The 18,321-nt window shown below is 41.0% G+C and overlaps 1 protein-coding gene across 7 annotated transcripts; it reads right to left on the reverse strand.

Moving 5' to 3' along the window:
- Positions 1 to 607: 607 nt before the first annotated feature.
- ddhd2 (DDHD domain containing 2) lies at positions 608 to 18,305 on the reverse strand. Of its 7 annotated transcripts, none has more exons than XM_085180123.1 (20): positions 18,182 to 18,305; positions 16,452 to 16,643; positions 14,666 to 14,858; positions 11,514 to 11,710; positions 11,294 to 11,383; positions 9,775 to 9,895; positions 9,586 to 9,675; positions 9,371 to 9,512; positions 9,044 to 9,252; positions 8,885 to 8,946; positions 8,664 to 8,780; positions 8,434 to 8,529; positions 8,044 to 8,220; positions 7,908 to 7,934; positions 7,280 to 7,435; positions 4,538 to 4,640; positions 4,302 to 4,463; positions 3,999 to 4,103; positions 2,505 to 2,673; positions 608 to 2,418 (listed from the first exon to the last, which is right to left on the reverse strand). In XM_085180123.1, the coding sequence occupies exons 2-20, from the start codon at positions 16,569 to 16,571 to the stop codon at positions 2,337 to 2,339; spliced, it is 2,418 nt and encodes an 805-aa protein (XP_085036249.1). In that variant the 5' UTR covers positions 16,572 to 16,643; positions 18,182 to 18,305; the 3' UTR covers positions 608 to 2,336. The 7 variants fall into 7 exon arrangements, with proteins under 7 accessions (XP_085036249.1, XP_085036247.1, XP_085036246.1 ...); XM_085180121.1 differs by lacking the exon at positions 18,182 to 18,305 and adding an exon at positions 17,165 to 17,312 and having other exon boundaries at positions 16,452 to 16,686; XM_085180120.1 differs by lacking the exon at positions 18,182 to 18,305 and adding an exon at positions 17,165 to 17,310.
- Positions 18,306 to 18,321: the final 16 nt, after the last annotated feature.

The raw sequence follows: 18,321 nt of genomic DNA on the forward strand, positions 1-18,321 counted from the left end.
TGTCACAGTTGCTGCCAAAAAGCCACTAAAGGCAGATTGCAATTTAAACACTGTCTCCAGGTAGAAAACAGGAGTGATTCACCTCCTGCTTTCAGGCCTGCAGCTATCAGGCTTGTGATGTTCTCCTTCATCTTATAGATGACAGAATTTAATTTTTTGGAGAGGCACAAATAATTTGTGTGGCATCTTATTTGAAAACCCGATTGTTCTGTAAATAGTTTGAAATTGATATAAAAAAAACCCCACCTTGGCTGCATTTTTAGAATTTTATCAGTCAACAGTGTCATGGCATGGACATACGTGGATACCAGTGGAACCGGGACACTAGCATTTGTTGATGATGTGAGTGTACAAGGACATATGCTGATCAGATACCACTTCACAGTGCAAATGGAACAGAGAAGCTTTACAGTTACTGAAGGCAAAACTGAAAGCAGAAAGACCCACAAATAAGCAGCAGTGGCTGCAGTGAAGGTCTAGTGGAGTATCTTAAGGAATGAAACAACATGTGATGAAGTCCATGGACTGTAGAAGTAAACCTACAAAAGCTATTTATTTATTTCAAATTCAAAACAATCATGCTTCAATAAACCTGAAAAAGCACAACGCATTTGGAATATTTTATTATGGCACACAAAACATGTAACCACATTTACAGGGAATCAGAAAGGATTTTTTTTTTTTGTATTTGGTATATAACAGTATAGCAGTATAAAGTGCCCAAAACAATGGTTATGGTTTTGTAGAAGACTCATGGAATATTAAGTCCTGTTTTCTACTGTTTATCATTGGTGTGGTTTATAAAGTGAAATTTACAGACAATGATTAGGTTCTACAGAACATCGTCATGGTTACAGCGCATTTAGTGCATTTCTAAAAGAAGAAAAAGAACCAGCTGAGCAAGTTAATTCATTATTTATGCAAATATCACATGCAGAGGGCTGTGCTACCCTGATAGTGATAACAAGAGTCTTACAAAGGTAAATTACTCTAACACACACAGTTTTTAACTCATTAGTCTTGACATTATGTTGGTTGATATGCAAATTTATCTTACTTATAATACTGATATTTCCCAACAAATATATATTTTTATATAAAATAAATACATTTGAAACATCTTTTAATACATCTTGTACTTGAAATGACATTCTTATGAATTTTACAACAAAATTATTTTGCCGTGTGCATAATATTCATTAACATTTTAGGGCGTAAGAATTGAAACAGGATCAGAATATGTTGCAAAACTCTGTGCTATTTTAAAAAAAGAAGTGCATGCAGTGCAAACAGAAAGGGTGACTTACAAAACTTTAGTACAAAGAAGGAGATAAGAAAATTCTGACCCGTGGATAACACCAAAGTTACAACTGCCCGAAGACTGGGCCAAATGCAAAGAAGCAATGACGTGGTAAAGAGGAAATGGTACAAAACTGAGGGAGAGTGGGTGAATGTGACCTTTCCATTAGTTTACACAATCTTAAAACATAGAATACCAACCCACACTTAGAGTGCATACAAAAAGACACCTGCATTTCCAAACATCATCATGGTTCCTTCATACAGATACATGTGTTAGACACAAACATTACTTACATTAACAGCAGTATGTTTGTGAAGTAACAGGAGTGACACCAACATTACCAAAACACTGCACAAATGTATGGGAAAGCAGCTTCCGGTTTCAAGTGTCTCTGATGTGGGCAGAGAGAATAGAGCTGCCAGACAAATGTAACAGACAAAACATAAACTTTCATTTTCCTGTTTATAAAGCAAAAATCCTATTAAGTCAAACAAAACAACTCTACATGTGTGATTGTGCACAGAGTTGGGAAATCTATCATTTTTTTTACAGACTATAAATAAATATAAAAGAATATATGTGCTATTTTTATTTTATTAATGAAATCGTAAATATGTTTTTGTTGAAAGTGCCACCTTAAAATGAGTTCTAGTTCGACATGCGACGACAAACAAGTACAAAAGTACTGTGTGCGTTTTCTGGTAGTTGTGAGCACAATATTTCAGTAACTCAGCAACTTGAAGTAAAAGAAGAGTAAAGTAAAGAATGATTAAAAATAGTGCAACCAGAAGCACGACGGTGCTTCCTGTAGTGGCAAGAAGCAGCTGCCATCCTAAATTAAGGTTAACCAAAATATGTGAACCTAGATCACCTGACTGGAGTCAAACTGTCACTACTGAAGGGTTTGGATAGATTCTGGCAGGCATGTATCATCCCGACAGTAAGGCATTCTGGAAAAATAATGTACAAACTCTATCAGTTGTCCTTCATTTTCCTAAAATCAGGCAAACATTTCTTCATTTATACAACTTTCCTACTGTTGTGGCTGTTCGATAGCCACACCTAGGTTGTCGTAAATCTCCTTCAGCAGCAGTAGAGCTGTATCCTCCGATTCCCTAACAAGCAGAAAGACAAACCTTTTATTTGAAGTAAAAATATTTAAATCATTCCCACCAACCCTGCACAGATACGAAAAACTCACCAGTAACACAGATGAGACTGGATGGCAAACAGGTACTCGTTGAAGCTCTCAATGGGTTTCTCCTGAAGCACATAGTCGATGCGTCGACCTCCATTTAACATCCCCATTTTAATCTCACGGTGCTCTCTTTCCTCCACTGACTCTGAGGACTCTGCCTCATCAAACCCTCCTGAAGGGACAGAAATCATTACAAACGAGGCTGCACGCACCGAAACCATGACAAAACCCAACAGAGGCTCTTTGCTTTTACTTACCCTCTGTTGTAAAATAATTAACAGATAACTAAGTGAGAGCAAAGAGGGAAGCATGTGCTGTTTGCGGTGAGCAACACAAAACTAAATTTACAGAGTAATACAAGTTAAATGCAAACAGTGCCGCTAAATCCACTTCTGCAAACACTACTAACAATACTCTGAGAAGTCTACTCCAAACATCAATCAGTATATACTGCCATCATAGATCCTGTCAGATGGGGTTGGGACGCTACCCCATGGCATTAGTTAATATACATTTTAGGCTAAAAAAAAAAAAAAAAAAAAAAAAAAAAGCAAAACAAACAAAACGTGTTTTTATGGGTTTATATTAGTGAAGGACGTTTGTCAATACTTGTCTACTATGACATTTTAGTTCATTTGATGTAGTATCAGGTACGCGTATAATTATAGGCAAATCATGAGTAAATGTCAGTAAGTTGGGGTAGTTTTGACTGATGTGCTTGTTAGCTTGCAATGAATCCCTCGAGGCTCCCCACAAAACCCCAATGCACTTCTGATGAACCTGCTTGCTGTTGGCTGTCAGCGTCTCAATCTATCTTTGCATGTACTGGCTTGTAATCCTGACATTAAAAACACAAAAACTCTCAAATAACATTCCTTTAGAATAAGGTTGTAAATGAATAGCTGTGAGTCCTGAGATAAAACAAAAAAAACAAAAACGGTATCCTGTCACTTAATTGCAGGACGTGCACCCACATGTAGCTACTGCACAAGGTCTACAGATAAATATCATTTTCACCTCCAGCTAATTTCTCATGTAATTAAAAAAAAAGAAAAGAAAAAACTTTACTGCTTTAAAACTGCTAGTGCTGCTTGTTCAGTCCACTGCTTTAGTTACACCGGCTTATGATACTGAGGATCCACCAGCCAGAACTAAAAGGAAGAGCGGGAGGCAGAAGCCTAACGGAGCCTGAGTCAGTAATGAGCTACAGGAAAAATACATCATATTCACTCTTTGTATATGAGCAAATGTAAATGCCGATGTAAACCTCTGTAACTGAGCAGCAAAGTAGAAATAATTAATTCTGCCTCTTTTGTATGAATACTGGAAACATGTTAGTTTTCTAGGTTAAGATGAGTAATGATGTATTCATAGGCTTAGAGCTTTCTAAGAGAGGACTAAAAGGTCATTAAACCAATGTTACAGCAGCTATAAATTACAATGAGTTAATTACTTGTTTTGTTAATCAACCCCACGCAAATGACTATGCTAGCTTACCTCGAAAGTAATGCCTATGAATGGCACTGGACCACGCCAGTATTTTAGTCCAAAAATTAGCCCCTTTTTCTTCCCTCTTAGTAGAAGCAGTGACTGCCGCTGAGGCTGAGGTTCATAGTAAAGTAGTAAAGGGTGAGGGAAGCAGAAGAAAACACCAGATAGAGCAGAACAGAGGAGGGCAACATGCAGAGAGGGGTGAGAGGAGTACGAGGAGACTGAGTTAGACACACGTGTGCACATTCGCTCACACACGCAAACACACACAACACACACAAATAAAGCAAATGAACATGCATTATTTACCCTGCGTCTCCTCAAGGGTTTTCTCTGTTGAAGTTTCTCCTCCTTCCCCCGGAGGCAGTGCAGCAACCGGCAGTCTGGCAAAGGACTGCCACGCAGTCCGTAATGATCCCAGAACATTGTTCTTCAAATCCATGCTCATTCGGGTCAAGCTGTCCTTTAGTTCTACAAAACAAAGAGAAACGGAAATGAGTTTCTACAATAGTACAGCTTATTTCAGTACAGAGAAATAATCATACCCAGGTGCATCCTCTTGCGGCCTTTATGGTGAGGGATTAGCATGGGCTCCAGGTCCACCTCGGAAACAATCATGGGCTCTATCCGATAGGCAACAGGATCATACTAAACACAGATAAAAGACATAAAAGATGACCTCTTTCATCATGTGAGTAGAGAAAGAGTCCAGCAGGTGCTTGTCTATATACCAACTATTTCTTTGGCAAATCTTTTAATCTTGAATTCAACAACTAAATAAAGAAGTAGTAAATTGCAAAGAAGCTGTCTACTTTAATCCAATTACCTTAATCCAGACGTTCCCAAAGTGTGGGGCCCGCCCCCTAGGGGGGGCGCAGAGCCATTGCAGGGGGGGCGCGGTATGAAAAGGGAAAAAAAAAAAAACAACCAACGCTTGGACACTGCTAGCACGGGCGCCCACACAACCGCAAAGCAGGAGATGAAGCATAGCTGAATATGTTTCCAAACCAACTTCATTCTAAGCCAAAGACTAGAATATATGGTGAAGCATGTCTTCCCTTTGGTTTCACCTGCACAAGTGCAGAGGTAGGTCTCCCTGCAGGATTGATTTTCCCTTCGTTGGGAGCAGCGCTGGGCTGTTTAAGTCACGGACAAACAGCATCCCACATTCTTGATTTGTAGTTCACAAACACTTGTGGTAATGACTAACTACTCCTGACATTTTGGAGATGTTAGCTCTTTATACAGTAAAGTTACAGCGGGATACAAATAACATCAGGCTGATCCTGCCACAATTTGTTCCCCCGGTTCAAATCAAGGACAAACAGCATCCAACAGTTGTTTATGTTTTTGAACCCATTTTGCAGAGGGATTTTTTGAAAAATGTATTGATAGCAATGTTGAATATTATTACACAGGAAAAAAAACCAACTACATGTAAAATAATTACACCGTGACCCCTCTGCCTTTCTAAATGGAGGGACAGTAACTGCTTGTATATGTAAGCGTGTAAAACCTGCAGACAGTCAGATTAACAGTATTTCGTCTCTATCTGCCATTCTGCAATTCATCTCATGTAAACAATAACATGCACACAGCGTGACGTGAAAAAAGGCACATACCTTTGACGTTGAGTGACGAACTCTGTATTCCTCGTCGACATGTAAACGCAAAAAAGGAGTTTTAAAAAATATCCGTTCTCGGTGATTCGAAACGCCGTTTACGTGTGGATGAAACAGCTGCGTTTTCAAAAATACCCGTGTAGGTGCAGATGTAGCGTAAAAGACTTGGTAGTTTATTTCCTTACTACCTGTAATTTATTGCAGATTACTTGTATTTGCTTAATTGTTTACTAAATGTTTGAGGTGTGAAATAAACTGCAATGGAGCAAAATATGGGTGTGTGTGGTTGGAGGATGTGTTCGTGCGTGCGCGCGAGGGGGGCGCGAACATTTTTCTTGTAAAACAAGGGGGGCCCAGCAAAAAAAGTTTGGGAACCACTGCCTTAATCTAATTCTGTTAACATTTTTCATTTCCTCTTTTTTTCCCAACTCATACTGGCAGGTGAGGTTCCTTTAAGACAGTGGTTCCCAAACTTTTTTTGCTGGGCCCCCCTTGTTTTACAAGAAAAATGTTCGCGCCCCCCTCGCGCGCACGCACGAACACATCCTCCAACCACACACACCCATAATTTGCTCCATTGCAGTTTATTTCACACCTCAAACATTTAGTAAACAATTAAGCAAATACAAGTAATCTGCAATAAATTACAGGTAGTAAGAAATAAACTACTAAGTCTTTTACGCTACATCTGCACCTACACGGGTATTTTTGAAAACGCAGCTGTTTCATCCACACGTAAACGGTGTTTCGAATCACCGAGAACGGATATTTTTTAAAACTCCTTTTTTGCGTTTACATGTGGACGAGGAATACAGAGTTCGTCACTCATCGTCAAAGGTATGTGCCTTTTTTCACGTCACGCTGTGTGCATGTTATTGTTTACATGAGATGAATTGCAGAATGGCAGATAGAGACGAAATACTGTTAATCTGACTGTCTGCAGGTTTTACACGCTTACATATACAAGCAGTTACTGTCCCTCCATTTAGAAAGGCAGAGGGGTCACGGTGTAATTATTTTACATGTAGTTGGGTTTTTTTCCTGTGTAATAATATTCAACATTGCTATCAATACATTTTTCAAAAAAATCCCTCTGCAAAATGGGTTCAAAAACATAAACAACTGTTGGATGCTGTTTGTCCGTGATTTGAACCGGGGGAACAAATTGTGGCAGGATCAGCCTGATGTTATTTGTATCACGCTGTAACTTTACTGTATAAAGAGCTAACATCTCCAAAATGTCAGGAGTAGTTAGTCATTACAACAAGTGTTTGTGAACTACAAATCAAGAATGTGGGATGCTGTTTGTCCGTGATTTAAACAGCCCAGCGCTGCTCCCAACGAAGGGAAAATCAATCCTGCAGGTAGACCTACCTCTGCACTTGTGCAGGTGAAACCAAAGGGAAGACATGCCTCACCATATTTTCTAGTCTTTGGCTTAGAATGAAGTTGGTTTGGAAACATATTCAGCTATGCTTCATCTCCTGCTTTGCGTTTGTGTGGGCGCCCGTGCTAGCAGTGTCCAAGCGTTGGTTGTTTTTTGTTTTTTTTCCCTTTTCATACCGCGCCCCCCTAGGGGGCGGGCCCCACACTTTGGGAACGTCTGCTTTAAGAGATGAGTGCAGAATCAGAGTGGGCATTTGAGTTAAGTAAGGAGTTACTCACTGGGTGGTAGATGTTGTAAAAGCTCTTGCAGGTGGGGAAGGTGTAGTTTGGATCGATGCGTTTAAGCCCACGTACAGTCAGAAACATACCAATTGGAGAACCGAATGCAAAAAATGTCTGAGGGTGGAATTCAAGCTGCGGGTAATCAATGGATACCTGTCGAAAAATGGTGGGGTTAGCTTGTTACAGTGAGTTATAATTTAAATAGATTCTGTTGTAGGACACACACACACACACACACACACACACACACACACACACACACACACACACGATAGAAATAAGTTAGCTGTGCCATCTGAAAATATTACAACATCCAGGAAGTACACCAGCAGGTGAGGAGGACACCAGGGAGATGGCCACTCATGCAGGACTGACTCATGTGTGTGAGGACAGACAGACAATGGCACTGGGATGTACCTTTCAATGGGACAAACACAGTACCCTAATAATGGCACAATGTGACTTAGGCACAAAAGTTCTCTTATCGTTGATCTGCTATAGTTTAGCTCCCTTGAGAGCCCCCTATTCTGACTGAAGTATATATGAACAGAAACTCCAGACACAGTTAGGTCAAAGACAGCAAAGGACAAAGCCGAAGAGTATGTGGACACCATGTGAGACACACCTGTCCCTTGGCTATGCCTCCATTGGTCTGTCCAGGTAAGCGGGCGGAGGGGAGGAGAGAAGCAGGAAGGTGATGCATCAAAGCTTCACCCCCCGAGCAACAATAACAATGGTGTATTTGTCTGCATGTGTTGTACCTGTCCAATGCCCACATCGAAGTACTCATAGTCCACAGCACTAGTGACAGACTGCGGCCTGTGCAAGTGGAACTGCTGAGGTGGTAATCCTGAAGACTCATTGCCATCCTGAGTACTTGTCACTTCAGGCTGAAGTTGTGGCCCTTGTGACTGACACACTGCTCCCATCCTGCAGTCCTGTTATGAATAAGAAATATAAAACATTATCAGCAGGTTTTCCAAACATGGCTTAAACCATGTTAAACCAAAAAAAGGAAAATAAATGAGCATATTCATGTAAATCACTAAAATTCACCAATATTCTCCAATTGCATTTCATTCAAGTACAAATTCTAAAAAAAAAAAAAAAGAAAGGAGAAAGAAAATCCACATAATTGAAATGAGCCAGACCTCTGGAAGCCATTTCCTTCTGACATAATTCAGGATCTTCTTCCTAGGTCCAAGAGGAATTCCCAAATCTTTAAGATCACTGTCACGGCAAAGAGCCTAAAAAAGAAGATCAATGGGTTTTTAAGTCGGATCAAATGACTCAGTGGGTGTTATTATGTGAACAGTATACAACATGTAATGCATAGATAGAACCTTCAGTTCTCTCAGTGTGTATATTCATTATGTCTTACCAGAGATTCGAGATCCAGGTTTTCGTTCTGCAGCACATCCAGATATTGCTGTAGGCCCAGTCTGTTCAGAGTCTGCACCAGTGTGTTGCAGTTCAGATGACAGGGCTCACCAGAGATCTTACGTAGAAGAGGAAATAGAACTGAAAAAGCCATGAAGAAATATACAATCTTTCCGAATCAGTAAAGCTTCGTTATTCTTTGCTGAGAATATCATGTTGTACCCCTTGTCTAGCTTGTGATTCATCCCTCTGGTTGGTTAGCAGATCAAACAGGATCAGTGAACCTGCAGAACAAGAGGCAAAGCAGAAAAGTTAAAACTCTGCATTTTAGGTCCCACTTCTTTGTGATTGCAAGAGTTTCTGTGTTTGTACATCTCTAACCCAGGCTATGGCCTACTACTGAAACTGTCCCGCTGAACTCTGGGTGTCTCTGCTTAAAGAGTACATGTAGCCTGTTGAACTCCGAGGCCACTGTGTCCACTATGGTCTGGCAGTAAGTGGGGCTGTTATAGAAAAACAAGTCCAGCAGAGTGTCATTGGTGAAATGTCTCAGCCTGCTGATGCTGGGGAGAGTGATCCTCTGGATGTCCCTGGGAAGTGGGGAAGACAAGAGAAATCAGAAAACAAGAAAAGCGTCTACAGGGTCATGAGCTGGACTGCAACAGAGAAATCCTGTTTTGTCGATGTCTAATTTCTGTTCATACTTACTCATCAACACCAGTGGCATCTCCGTGTAGAGCACTGTGCCAGTTGACTGGGAGGAACTCTACTCGGCCCACCTGACCTTCCTGCTGAGCACGCTTATAATGAGAGGCCAGGAGGGATAGGGAAACACTCCTGAAGTCATTCACTGGAAAGATATTAAAAGAGGTCATAAACACACATGGGAACATTTATATATACATATAAACAAAGAAACTTACCACACTGTATGATGGATCGGAAACGTAAGTCGCATGCAGGGCCAATGCCATGCACCATGAAGACAACATGGTCCACCTTTTCTGGTTCACCTGCAAACACACGTGCAAATATGATGAGCCTAAACCGCTAACTGTGCTATACTTTCTGAAACTGGTGACGAGTAGCTTTCACCACATTATCATACATACCATCAGGTATTTCTACAGAGATGCTGTCTACTCCCCTTTTGACAGTTCTTGGCCGGGTATGTTCTGAGGGGGAGGACACCCAGTCATCCTGCAATCCTATTGGCTGATACTGCATTATCAACTGAGAAGAAAAACAGTGGGTAGAGACTTATATGGGCAAATGACAAATAAATTTAATTATATCTTTTTTTTAAATCAATTTTTTTTAAGATAAACAAAAAAACAATGCTGATACAATAATACATAAAGCAAGAGAAGTTGTGACATTAATAATAGTGACCCAAAACAATACACTTGCACAATAGTTTGGTGAAGTACAACAATGAGTAATATATGAACAAATGTCATCCATGTCATTTGATTCCAGTCAAAAAAATGTGGCAATTGTCCGTGTCATCTACTTTTAAACAAATTATAATCAACCCCAACAAGTTCCAGTGGCCTCTCCCATTCCTGCTGTAAAAGTAAAGTCCTTCCATAAATAAAGTGTCCAAGTTTTTCTTTTATTCACATCTCTGAGATCTGTGATTTCCACATGGAAAAGGGAGCAGTGTGTCAATCAAGGATCTCATCTCTGACCCACATCACCATTATAGCTTTCCTTGCTAACATGAAAAACAGCTGGATCGCATCTTTCTTTTCTTTAGAAGAGGCGGAGACCTTCCAAACCAGACACAGATCTGCTGAAACTTGTTGACCTTTTGCTGCATTAACACTTAAACATAGTGGTGCCCGGCACATTTGATTGCAATGCAACCTGGTGTTAACGAGGCTTACATTTGGAACTGGGACAGTCTGGAGTGGTTCCTGTTGTGTACTTACAACAGATGAACAGACATGTGCAGATGTGTGGTAAAATATTATACTGTAACTTTTTATGCCTGCTGCAAACTGCCATGAAAGTTTACCCAGGCTCAAAGTTAACTCCTCAGAACAGCATCTGGATATCTAAAAAAAAATTAATAAAAATTTATCTAACGGTTCTGAGTCATCTGAGCTTACACTCAAAGTGTTTGATCTCTAAATATTTGTATAAGATTTGATGTATTGAATTGAACTGTCAGTGAATCAAATGTTTTAAGTCTTCCATTCTCAAAAAGATTAAAGAGGCTAACAGCACCCGCTCTTTGCCAAAATGTAAAATTTGATAAGTTTCCTGTGATAACAGCTCTGGGTTATCAGCCAGTGTTGTTATAAGATAAAAGAGGGAGAGTGCTATTAAATAATTTTGTGAGTGCTCTCCAAGCTCACATCACATTAGTCATAAGAAGATTGTTTTTGGCAATGGGTGGCTTTTTTAAAATTTTACCCAGCAGGTTTACAGTAGAGAAAATCTCTAATATTTTATTATCTAAATAAGGTCTGTTTCCTGGTTGTTTTTTTAATATAATAAATGTAATTTGCTTTCATTTTGTTTCTAATTCAGTGAAATAAAAAACATTTTAAGTATGCAAATAGTTCTTTGAGTGGCAGTCTCAGGAACAGAATTACTCTTTGATATTTTAACAGCAGGCTTTACCTTAGGATTGTGTAAGATGACAGTCTCTCCAGTGGGAAAATCCAATTTCTTCTTCCATTCATCTGAAGTCACTGATTTCCTATAGGCTTCCTGCAAAATATTCATGTATTAAAAGTGTTACTTAAGACCAGACAAAGTTGAGAAGATTATAAAGTTAGAAAGTAGTCAGCTATAGAGAAGAAAGGGTGCTGGTGAAAGCTCATTATTTGTGTCTGACTACCTCCAGATCCTTGCTGAAATCTTCAGGATAAGGCATGAATCTGGTGTCTTTATCTCCTTTGTAAAACCAGATGCATCTGCGGACCTCAGAGGGAGCTTGCTCCCAATACACAGCGTAACGCTTCCTTTCCTTGACATGTACATCATACCGTTGCCCTTCCACAGCTACCACCGTATCCTCCTCGCCCTCGTCGCTGACTGCGAGGTAAAAACATACAAACGCAGATATAAATAAATAAAGCACTCTGGTGCTTTGATTTAATTACAGCGCATGCTATTTTTACAGGACTAAAGAAGTTACTTTGAAAATTTGATCACACGTTTTACTTTGCAGCAATTACTGGTCACTCATCGGTGACTTCACCAGCATCACCAAGTGAACAATAAGTTTATTCTTCTGAAATAATTTAATCATGTACCTGCTGTTAGAAACACCGTCCCTGTCTTTAGTTTAATGGAGACTGATACTCTTTTACTTGTCAACTTAACCTTTATTGACAACACCATTCATATTTTCATTGCTGTTGTCACACACAAGATCAATATTAATAATAATAATAAAACTACATGCTCCCACCTAAATGTAGATTTAGACTCTTTCTTTAGTGTTTAAATATTGTAAAATTATCTGCTGATAAGTACATCTTTCTGAAGCCTTGAGGAATATGTTATTTGTTCAAAGAGTCATACTTTTAAAATGACATTCTTATACTGCTGTTTTATTATTGTGTTTGTTTTCCTTTGGATGGGGATGTTCTTTTTTTTTTGTTTTTTTTTGCCTGTCCCATTTGGTTCTTTAGCCGTCAGAATTGTTGTCTGAAGACCAACAAGGATACCCAATGGATTTATTTTGCCAAATGGATCATCATGGCATTGCCGTATTGGTCCATTTGATCGACCTTTGTTTTTATTATTTATTTTATTTTATTTTCAGTTGTTACAGACGGGACAGACATAAGTGAGGGATAGGAAAGGGAGAAAGAAAGAGGAAGGAAAAGAAAAACAGAAGGGGAGAGGGACAGTGAGAAAGGGGGAAAAAAATCTCCTGGATCACCTGTTGAGAGGAAAAAGAATAAAAAACAAGCAAAAAAAAAAACAAAGCAACATACTAAACACAACACCATCGCATTAATCTAGCTAAGTGTAAACAGCAGTAAATACTAAATATTGAATGTTGTGCAGCACGCAGGACAGACAGCGCACAATGTGCTTTGAAGTAGCAGCCAAGAAAGGTGTGATTTAAGTCTACGAACAGTGAACACCCGTGTGCACACCTGTGTGGATCGGCGCACTTGCATTCAAATGGTTTCCCCATGTAATGGTCTGCAAGAGGATGTAGAGAGCCATAGCCCTGTCCCCCAGGGCATGAAGCAGGCATGGAGGAGATCCAGGCCCCAGACATCCAGAGGCCCCAGAGTGCACATTGTGGGACAGACAGCACATTGTGCGCTGTCTGTCCTGCGTGCTGCACAACATTCAATATTTAGTATTTACTGCTGTTTACACTTAGCTAGATTAATGCGATGGTGTTGTGTTTAGTATGTTGCTTTGTTTTGTTTTTTTTGCTTGTTTTCTAGTGCAAGAGCCCAAGGAGGACCACCGGAGGGGCATCCGTGCCACCTTCATGGGAAGGGCTGAGGATCCCCAGACGAGGGGTCACCCAGTAGCCACCGGGCAGAAGCTAGAGGGGGCTGCACCGGCAGCCAGCTGTGCCAGAGTGAACCGAGCCGCAGGCACAGAGGCCGGAGGCCCGAGGGCCCCCCGCGCCCCGGAAGAGGCCTGACCGAGCAGCAGGCGCTCGGTCAGGCCTCTGTAGCCACCGGGAGTGAGCTGGCACATACCTGAGCGCCCAGCCCCGGACACCAAGAACCAACAATGCACCGACCCCTGAGGGCATCAGTCACCGGCCTGTGACTGATGTGGTGAGGGGAGATGGGCCTCCACACTTTGGAGGGCCTGGGAGTTCCCAGAGAGGTAAATGGTAAATGGCCTGCATTTGTATAGCTTTTCTAGTCCTTAAGGACCCCAAAGCGCTTTACACTACATTCAGTCATTCACCCATTCACACACACATTCACACACTGGCGATGGCAAGCTACATTGTAGCCACAGCTGCCCTGGGGTGCACTGACAGAGGCCAGAGGCGAGGCTGCCGGACACAGGCGCCACCGGGCCCTCTGACCACCACCAGTAGGCAAACACGGGGTTAGTATCTTGCCCAAGGATATTTGGCATGCAGCCAGGAGGCAGCCTGGGATCGAACCACTGACCTTCTGATTAGTGGCTGACCTGCTCTGCCACCTGAGCTACAGCCACCCCGGTGGAGTCTAAGACCCGACCTGACATATAGACACAGACACAGACATGCATTCCCACCCTCATGCACACATATACAAACACTCAGCACTCACCCAACGTAGGAATAAACGTAAATGGACATGTACACACAATCACACTCCCCAAACATACTCTGTACCCCGGGTCCAGGTATCCTCGCCACCAGAGGGGGAAACGGCACCCAGACCCAAGAGATGTTACCCTTCCCTCCGGGGTGGAGGCAAGCAGACCGCCCCAGGCTCCGCAGCAGCAGGGATGGGGATGTTCAAAATGTTAGTGTGTCAGTGGGAGTTAAGAACACTAAGACACACCCAAACCAACCGTGAAACTGAACTTCGGTTGGTTAAATTGTTAATAGCAGGGAGCATGTCCTAACAGAACAGTCAAATGGCCTACTGGGCATTTAGCCAGTGATAGCAACATTGTTTTGAAAGTTTATCTTTCCATCAGTTGTTCCAGGAAAACTCACTCCAACTTTTGTAATAATGACACAGGGATTATGCAGTTTTTCCTGGATACAATAAAATCAGGTCTTACTTCCTGGCATTTTCCTTAAAGGAAAATCACAAGTTTTAATAAAAATTTAATTTTTAACCAGCTTTTCAAATGGGATTTTGTTTGTTTGTTCCCAGTATAGAATCTATTTTTATGACCTTTGTTAAGCAAACTGACAAACACATGTTTGTACCCTCCAACCACACCCTACTGTCAACAAAGGCCCATAAAAATGCCTGCTGATATAACCCCAGACTATCCATTTGTAATAATTTAAATACACAGTATATTTTATAACATACAAGTAAAATACATTCTTACTGTTGGTGAAGGCATTCTCTAGTTTGTCAGAGTCTTCTCTGCTGAAAGGAAGCCAGGAGGTGTTGTCATCAGCACGTCGACAGAAGAACCAGTGAGGCTGCACTTCTTGGTAAGGAGCATGAGCTGACTCCATGTCAAGCATCTCGAAAGAGGACGCTGAAGAAGGAGAAGCTTCGTCCACCACAGGTGAAGCCTGAAGAAAAATTATGGCGACATGATCGAAATCTGACATCAGTATTTCTTCCTGTGCTTACTGTCTTTGGAACAGTGCACTGTTCAACTCAGCAATTATTAGAACCAGTAAATTCAGAAGTCCGAACCAGGCTGTGCCTTTCTGTAAAATCCTATGAAGCAAGCCGAAACCATGAGACAGAACAAGGGGTGTCAGGAAAGACAGGATTAGGCCTTGTCTTTGTAAGAAGCACAAAGCCCTACTTTATGCTTTTCTTTACAAGCTGCCTCTTGTCTGTTCTTCTTTCCACAACTGATAAAACTATAGCTTGTAAACAATCTACTTCCACTGAAAATCCAGTGGTAACACACAATGCTGCCAGTAATAATTTTGGCAATTCATTGTGTCAAACAGTGCCTGACACAACACCCGCCCACATTACTGACAGCAGCCAAATCAGTCTGCATAAAGCATCTGGACAGATTTATAATGACTGAGAATAAAGTGGAATGTGACCGACGCACCTTCCCTAAGAATTAAATCTTGCTGTTATCTTGCTAGTAAAATTTCTCCCTGAGACTTTTTTAGGCACACAACTAACTGTACCACATATTTAATGACATGTTATGCAGGGGAAAAAAGCAACAAACCCTCAGGAATGTAAATGATAAAACTCCAAAGTCACAGGCAGAGATATTCTGACAGTAGCCCAGATGATCACACCAGGACTGTTGTCACTTTTGCATTACCTGCTTTACTTAAAACTTTACAATGAGTCAAACCACAAAAAACAAACACTATTAAATGTCCATCTATTACTACTACACACTACCAGAGTGGCTCTCAAACTGCAGATTAGTGAAGTTAAAGCTTCAGTCAGACAGGCCTAAAGACTGGCCGGTGACAGGCTGGGAACCCAAAATCTTAATTTAGATTAATATGGCTTTTATATTGTGATGCATGCTTAATAAGGAAATCCCAGAAAGGCAAAGAAGTCACCCCCACTGAAAACACTGCATCCAGATAAACATAATCACTTTCTGGGATATGAAGTTACGAAGATATGAAATTACTCCCATTATCCTGCTGTCCTTTATTATGTGGCTCTACAGAGTAGTGGTTTACACAATTGGCTAACAAGGGAAAAATACCTGGTTCCTTTCTGGGGGGAAACAGATATGCATTGGGGGTTGCATCAGAAAGAAGATCAAGAATAAAAATCTCCAAATCTGACTGCTCAAGCCTATCCTTCATGCCTTTGGGGTATTGTTTTTTGCTAATATGTCATTTATGTCTCCAAAAGTTGATTCTGTTCATCTGGACGTAGCGTTTTGTGGGAGAAACGTTTTGTCACTTGGATGAGTGACAAAACGTTTCTCCCACAAAACGCTACGTCCAGATGAACAGAATCAACTTTTGGAGATTTACTTACCTGGATGATTGAGCATCCATCAAGATGTCATTTATGCTACATTTCATTTTATGAATTTTCATTTTCCCTTCTGTCACTTTTTTTTATGTCTGGTGAAACAGGTTAGGAATAAATTCATATTAGGGTTAGTGTTGCTGCATCCAGCAACATTTATCCCCCCATGGTTATGCATGTACTCTCACCTGATCCTCAGGTGTGCTCCCCGAGGCCACTGTCTTAGTGGGGTTGTCGAGCAGGTCTTGGGAGTTATCGCTTGGGGCAGCCCGAAAGAGACCCCCCTTTTTACCTTCACTGACTGACATGAGCCCGATGATCAACTCTTACATGAAGCGGGCAGGAAGCCACACAGTCACAGGACATGTAACAACCGAGTTCTGCATGGATGACACAGACAGTCAGTGGCATCCCATACATAACCTGTTACAACGTGTAAAAACAAAAAATACAAAACGAGTGAAAGTGTTGCATCAGATTGTGGCACAGAGAGAATCACAGGTGGTGAGAAAAGAAGAGCCAGCTAAGCTCCAAGGATAAACTGACAGCTGTCTCTTTAGCTGCTGGCCAGTAACGGTGAACAGAATGGAAATACAAAAAGCTAAAAGTTCACTCACACAACGGCTGTATCATAAGTTGTGATGATGTACGTGGCAGGGAAACGCTGTACACTATCTTGACTAAAACAATGTTCATGGTTAACTGCCACGTTGTAAGCCTTGTATTTTAAAGGATGCAAAAACACAATCGCCGAGGCCAAGAGTTGTAACGCTGGTTGAGGTTTATGCTAACTGAGTTACAATGGCTGGACAGGACGCTATTATTACAGTTCTTTTTGTTTCCAAACATTGTTATTAGACATCACAGCATTAGTAACAGACAGCTGTTAAGTTAAACTCACCGACAACTTCACAAAGACCTAATGCAGAGGATTTAAATTGTTTGTTTATTCTATCTTGTCGTGGCTAGCTCGGTTAGCCGAGGACAGCCTCCTGAAACGATGCTAGATTGCAGTGACCTCGGAAATATGAACATTACTGAGTGAGCATTCACGACTGAGTACAATGTAGGTCAAAACCACAGACTCGGGATAACTACATCAATTTGGATGTTTCTCCGATGCCTGTACTACAAAGTGTGATCATTAGAAGGCGAAGTACTTAACCATAGCGTCTAGTGTTAGTATTAGTCTTTATAAAATAAAATAAACGCATCTTTATCATTAAAGTATTTTTATATATTTCTTATAGGTTATTATAAGAGCAGTTACATTAAAACCCAAGGAATAGTATCACAAAACATGAACTAAAGAGCTGCATTTTCGTAATTAAAATGAAATCTACAAGGGGCTCCTGAAGGTAACGTTACGTTTACGTCCCTAACGTGGTACGGGGTGTTTCACTGTGCTGAAAACGAGGTGTACCCTACTCTGATACTTTCAGATACATTCATCCAGTTATATACCAAAACTTAAACGTGACGAGTGTCAAAAAGCCATCATCCACCATAACCTGGGATATTTCGATCCTGTGGGGATATCTTATAATATGGCAAATATGGCAGAAGTGACAAGCAGCTGACTTTTGTCCAGATGCATGCTTAACTTCCCTGACTTTCAGCTGAGAGATGTTTTATAACACCACCACCGAGCACACTGTAGATGACTAAAACATAGTTTTATGAGATTGTAGCAGCCGAACCCAGAAATCTTAATGCGTGTTTGGACTGAAATCTGCACAGGTATGCGTGAAATGTGACTGTAGTAGGTGTACACTTTTCAACAGAGATGAGTAACCAAGTCACACACGGGCACACCCATTTGTGGAAGGGTAGCTTTCTCACGGTTGTATTTTCTGCAGACTCTGAGTAAACTTGTCACAAATGAAGAAGCCCAGAAGCTGCACCCAGCAGCACTCACTTGGCGTTAGATTACAGAACACGGCCTCATCATTCCCCTTTGTTAACATCTGGACATGTGTGGACCAATGCGCTGAGCGAGCTTCCACATAATGCAATATAAAACACTTAGATTCAAAAGCAGTTTTTGTTGGACTGGTG

The sequence above is a fragment of the Neolamprologus multifasciatus genome, chromosome 12, assembly GCF_963576455.1.
Source record: "Neolamprologus multifasciatus chromosome 12, fNeoMul1.2, whole genome shotgun sequence".
In the NCBI taxonomy this organism is placed as follows: Eukaryota; Metazoa; Chordata; class Actinopteri; order Cichliformes; family Cichlidae; genus Neolamprologus; species Neolamprologus multifasciatus.